This window comes from Chiloscyllium plagiosum, chromosome 7 (genome assembly GCF_004010195.1).
Source record: "Chiloscyllium plagiosum isolate BGI_BamShark_2017 chromosome 7, ASM401019v2, whole genome shotgun sequence".
In the NCBI taxonomy this organism is placed as follows: domain Eukaryota; kingdom Metazoa; phylum Chordata; class Chondrichthyes; order Orectolobiformes; family Hemiscylliidae; genus Chiloscyllium; species Chiloscyllium plagiosum.
Genome location: NC_057716.1, coordinates 65,865,992 through 65,871,991, shown reverse-complemented (window position 1 = coordinate 65,871,991; position 6,000 = coordinate 65,865,992). Strand labels below are relative to the sequence as shown.

At 44.1% G+C, this 6,000-nt stretch overlaps 1 protein-coding gene across 2 annotated transcripts in view; it reads right to left on the bottom strand.

Moving 5' to 3' along the window:
- zgc:172182 (coiled-coil domain-containing protein 89) overlaps positions 1-6,000 on the bottom strand; it is a 47,327-nt gene that overhangs the window by 17,328 nt on the left and 23,999 nt on the right. The window contains exon 2 of one of the 2 annotated variants that reach the window (XM_043693951.1): positions 3,894-4,072. The exons of the other annotated variant lie outside the window; for it this stretch is intronic. Coding sequence (XP_043549886.1) covers positions 3,894-3,962 — 69 coding nt within the window. The 5' untranslated portion in view covers positions 3,963-4,072. The remainder of the gene's footprint in view (positions 1-3,893; positions 4,073-6,000) is intronic. 2 annotated transcript variants of the gene reach the window in all.

The following is a 6,000-nucleotide window of genomic DNA, read 5'->3' as shown; positions in this document are numbered from 1 at the left end:
TCGGCGGATGGTTTGGTTTATGCGAAGGTTGGTAGGGTGGAAGGTGAGCACCAGGGGCGTTCTGTCCTTGTTACGGTTGGAGGGGTGGGGTCTGAGGGCGGAGGTGCAGGATGTAGACGAGATGCGTTGGAGGGCATCTTTAACCACGTGGGAAGGGAAATTGCGGTCTCTAAAGAAGTAGGCCATCTGGTGTGTTCTGTGGTGGAACTGGTCCTCCTGGGAGGAATTGGGAATACGGGATGGCATTTTTGCAAGAGGTAGGGTGGGAAGAGGTGTAATCCAGGTAGCTGTAGGAGTCGGTGGGTTTGTAAAAAATGTCAGTGGAGAGGTCCAGGAGATGGAGAGGTCCAGGAAGGGGAGGGAGGTGTCAGAGATGGTCCAGGTAAATTTAAGGTCAGGGTGGTTCCAGGTAACTTTATATCTTTCCACTCTCAGCATAAGCCTATGCCCTCTAGTTCTGGACTCCCCCACCCCACTCTGTCTACTTATCCTATCCATGCCCCTCATGATTTTATAAACCTCTATGGAGGTCACCCCTCAGTCTCGGACGCTACAGGGAAAACAGCTCCAGCCTGTTCAGCCTCTGCCTATAGCTCAAATCCTCCAACCCTGGCAACATCTTTGTAAATCTTTTCTGAACCCTTTCAAGTTTCACAACATCCTTCTGATAGGAAGGAGACCAGAATTGCATGTAATATTCTATGTGTGGCCTAACCAATGTCCTGTACAGCCGCAACATGACTTCCCAACTCCTGTACTCAATACTCTGACCAGTAAAGGAAAGGATACCAAATGCCTTCTTCACTCTCCTATCTACTTGCGACTCTATTTTCAAGGAGCTATGAATCTGCACTCCATGGTCTCTTTGTTCAGCAACACCTCCTAGGTCCTTACCATTAAGTGTATAAGTCCTGCTAAGATTTGCTTTCCCAAAATACAGCACGTCGCATTTATCTAATCTGTGGGCAGCACGGTGGCTCAGTGGTTAGCACTGCTGCCTCACAACACCAGGGACCCAGATTCGATTCCAGCCTCAGGTGACTGTTTGCGTGGAGTTTGTACGTTCTCCCAGTGTCTGCGTGGATTTCCTCCGGGTGCTCCGGTTTCCTCCCACAGTTGAAAGATGTGCAGGTCAGTGAATTGGCCATGCTAAATTGCCCATAGCGTTAGGGTGCATTAGACAGAAGGAAATGGGTCTGGGTGAGTTACTCTTCGGAGGGTCGGTGTGGACTGGTTGGGCCGAAGGGCCTGTTTCCACACTGTAGGGAATCTAATCTAAATAAAACTCCACCTGCCACTCCTTAGGCCATTGGCCCATCTGATCATTATCCTGTTGTAATTTGAGGTAACTTTCTTCGCTGACCACTACACCTTCAATTTTGGTGTCATCTGCAAACTTACTATTCCTCTTATATTCATATCCAAATCCTTTATATAAATGATGAAAAGTAGTGGACCCAGCACCAATCCTTGTGGCACTCCACTGGTCACAGGCATTCAGTCTGAAAGACAACCCTCCACCACTACCCTCTGTCTTCTACCTTCGAGCCGGTTCTGTATCCAAATGGGTAGTTCTCCCTGTATTCCATGAGATCTAACCTTGCTAACTAGTCTCCCATGGGGAATCTTGACAAACACCATACTGAAGTCCATATAGATCTCGTCAACCGCTCTGCCCTCATTAATCCTCTTTGTTACTTTTTTTAAAAAGCTCAAGTCTGTGAGACATGATTTCCCATGCACAAAGACATGTTGAATATCCCTAATCAGCCCTTGCCTCTCCTAATTGGTGTAAATCCTGTCCCTCAGGATTCCCTCCAACAACTTGCCCACCATCAATGTCAGGCTCACCGGTCTATAATTCCCTGGCTTGTCCTTACCACCTTTCTTGTATAATGGTACCATGTTAGCAAACCTCCAGTCTTCAGGCACATCACCTGTGACTATCGATGATACAAATATCTCAGCAAGGGGCCCAGCAATCACTTCCCTAGCGTCCCACCTGATCAGGTCCTGGGGATTTATCCACCTTTGTGTTTCAAGTAAAAAAATCACACAACACCAGGTTATAGTCCAACAGGTTTCATTGGAAGCACTAGCTTTCGGAACGCTGCTCCTTCATCAGGTGGTTGTGGAGGACACAATTGTATGACATAGAATTTGTAGCAAAAATTTACAGTGTGATGTAACTGAAATTATATATTGATAAATACCTTGATTGTTTCAAGGCACCCAGCAGTTCCTCCTCTGTAATATGAACATTTTTCAAGATCTATTTCCCCACATTCTATATCATCCATGTCCTTCTCTACAGTAAACACCGATGCAAAATACTCATTTAGAATCTTCCCCATCTCCTGTGGCTCCACACAAAGGCTGCCTTGCTGATCTTTGAGGGACCCTATTTGCTCCCTAGTTACTCTTTTTCCCTCATGCATTTATAAAATGCCTTTGGATTCTCCTTTACCGTATTTGCCAAAGCTATCTCATGTCCCCTTTCTGCCCTCCTGATTTCCCTCTTGAGTGTACTCCTTATGCGTTTATACTCTTCTAAGGGTTCACTTGATCTCTCCTGTCTATACCTGACAGATGCTTCCTTTTTCCCTTAACCAAACCCTCAATTTCTCTAGTCATCCTCAATTCCCTACACCTACCAGCCTTTCCTTTCACCCTAAAAGGAATATACTGTCTCTGGACTCTCGTTATCTAATTTTGAAGGCTTCCCACTTTTTTAGCCGTCCCTTTATCTGTGAATATCTGCACCTAATCAGCTTTTGAAAGTTCTTGCCTCATACTGTCAAAATTAGCCAATTTAGAACTTCAACTGTTAAATCTGGTCTATCCCAACTAAGAGGGTTAAAATTTATTGGGGATCTGTGGGAGTTACCAGATCTGCCATGATCTTATTGAACAATGGAGAAGCTTGAGGGGCTGAATGGCTTACTGCAGTTGTTTATCTATATGTTTGCATATAAACATAAGTTGCTGTTGTTATTATTGAAATCCTTTCATAGGTGTCAGAAGACAACAGAGTTAAAGATAGAGGACAGCTTGGGAGAAACTTGTATTTTAAAGATTTATCCATTTTACATGACAAGAAATTCCATACGAAACCATTTTAAAAATATTTTTATTCTGACCAAGTGCCTCATATGGCCAGATTATGCAAAGCGTATCTTTGTGTCTTGAAGCAGCGAGTGATTTGAAATTAGTTTGCAGCTACTGAACCTAAAGACACCACATACTGAGAAATTTGAAGCCCAGCTCTGCAATGACTTTGTGAACTTGGTTGACTTCAGTGTGATCTGCCAGCTGACCTTAGGTCAACCTGAGCCACCTGTCATGATGAACGGAGCAGTCATGCATAAGGTTATAAAATACAAGGCTGACCCAAATCACTTTCGATGTGCTGTTATTTCACACGGAGACATAGTTGTAATGTAGGAGAGGTGGCAACAAATATATACACAGCTAAATCCCACAAACAGTAAAAAAAAGTGACCAACTCATCAGTTTTGATGTTATTTGAGAAATAAATGTTAGCAAAGACCGCTATAGAATGATAAGAAGCAAAATGCTGAGTATATAAGAAAAAAGCAATAAATACTCGGAAGACCTGAGAGCATCTTCGACCTGAAATAAACTCGTGTCCTTCTCTGACACAGGTATCGACAGCCCTGTTGGGTCTTTGTAGGACGTCCCTCCGCATCTTCAGTGGTGCCTTGAGATGGTGGACGCCCAGCCGAGGGCAAGCGGACCAGCAGCAACAGCAGCTGAACAGGCGGGAGAGGCCCTCCCCACGACACTGCAACACCTCCCCGCAGTGGGTAAAATCCCTCACCTGGGGGCGGTCACTCTTTGGCCTGAGCGGGACTCTATTCCCTCCGCCTTACCTGTTTGCTGTCCTGCACCAGTCGGTCGAAGTCCCGGGCTGTTTTCTGGGGCTCCTCCTGCCGCTCCATGGTTCCCCCTCCTCCAGCCGCTGGTTGCCCACAGCAACCGGCACGCGGTGAACGGCGGCTCGGCTGGTCCACACCACCCCCCGGAGCTCGCAACCGCGATACCGAAACCCCTCCAACAACAACAACAACAACAACGTTAAAAATCACACAGCACCAGGTTATTTGGAAGTACAAGCTGCCAAATACTTCCAAATAAATCTGTTGGGCTGTAACCTGGTGTGTTTTTTTTTAAACTTTGTCCACCCCAGTCTAACACCGGCTCCTCCACATTAAGTCCAACAACAACATCAGGGGCGACTCTACAGCCACCTCCTGGCAGAAGAGCCCCCTAATATCATTATCAAGTTAATAGATTGTATCTGCAGCAATGGATGGTATGATATATGGACAGTGCATGTGGCAGTAGCTGAGTCCCTAGCCATGATTTGGAGGTGCTGGTGTTGGACTGGGGTATACAAAGTTAAAAATCATACAACATCAGATTATAATCCAACAGATTTATGTGGAAGCACTAGCTTTCAAAGCACTGCTCCTTCATCATATTGTCAACTAAATGATTAAGGAGTAGCGCTCAGAAAGCTAGTGCTTCCAAATAAACCTATTGGACTATAACCTGGTGTGTGTTTTATTTAACTTTGTGAGTCCTTAGCAGGTCTCTCCAGGATGCTTTTAGATTTTCACAGTCCATTCATGGCAGGATGTGGCATTGCCTTCGAGATTGTGTCAATCAGTTGTTGTCACTTTCAGGTATCTATCCAGCACCTTTTCATGGTGTCTCACAGGATTGCCAGCTCTCAACCAGTGTGTGTCCACTCGTGCACCTTAGTTGGCAGAAGTGAACAGGGGGAAAGTCAGACTGGACATGCACTCTTAATCGTCCATCGCATTAACTCTCTCAACACACCAAAACTGTCTCTAAAACGTCTTTGCTTTATCTCACACAGTACCTTTTGCTCAGGTGCTGATTCTTCTTTGGCTAAAGGTATCTTCAATGTGCCGTTGCTGCTCTTAATGGAGCCATCCGCTAGTAAATTTTAATACATACACATTTATGAAACCTCTAATGTTGATTGTTGTAATGCACTTGATGACCTTATAATTGATTTGTAAATATTAACTTTACAAAAATCTGATTTTCCAAAGTTTAACATTCTTTTTCAGGTTCTCCATTTATTCCATGATTGACATCATTCCATCCTCTCTGATCTATGATTAATGTGTACATCTGACATATGAGACTCCTGGTTAGGGTGCACCTGTACTATTGAGCACTGTGCAGAGAATGGGGTTTCAGCCTCATATCAATTGTGTAGACATATGACACACAAATAGGAAATTCAGCCCAATCCCTCTGTTCATATTTATGCAGAGTACCACCTATTATTATAATGTGCTGATCATTCCTAACCATACGTTCCTTCACTTTGCCTTCATCACTTTGAGTGTCCATTAATACTTTATTGTTCATTTTTCAGTACCTCTCTTGCCTAGCATCAAATGTTTCAGTAGAAAGCTGCACAAGACAACCAATTTGTAACTCCCTCCATGATCAGCACAGACATTTATGTCTTCCCGGTACCAGTAGAAATCACTTTAACATGTGGGTGTAAAGAGGTTCCATGCCACGAATCAGTACATGTTCTGCTTTAATATGAGAAGGTGGTGAATATTATACTAAAAGAGAGAGGGATATAGTTGTTGGGGTGCTATTAGAGTAGGTGTTCTAGAATGATTCATGTTACCCAAAGTTTATTTAGGATGGATTGCATCCTAAATTGCTGAAAGAAGCAAAAAATCAACATAGTAGAAGCATTAGTGCAAACTTAAAAGGATGGAAAGGAGTACTGTCTACAGTACTGGTTACTGCAAAAGAGGAAGTGTTTGCACTTGAGTGGTGGGGAGGAGATCCACCAGGATGTTGCCAGGGATGCAGCTGTTTATCTATGAAGAGAGGCTGGATAAACTCAGATTATTTTTGAAAGAACAGAAAAGGCTGAGACAAGACTTGATTGGAGGTGTATAAGATTATTGGGGGCAT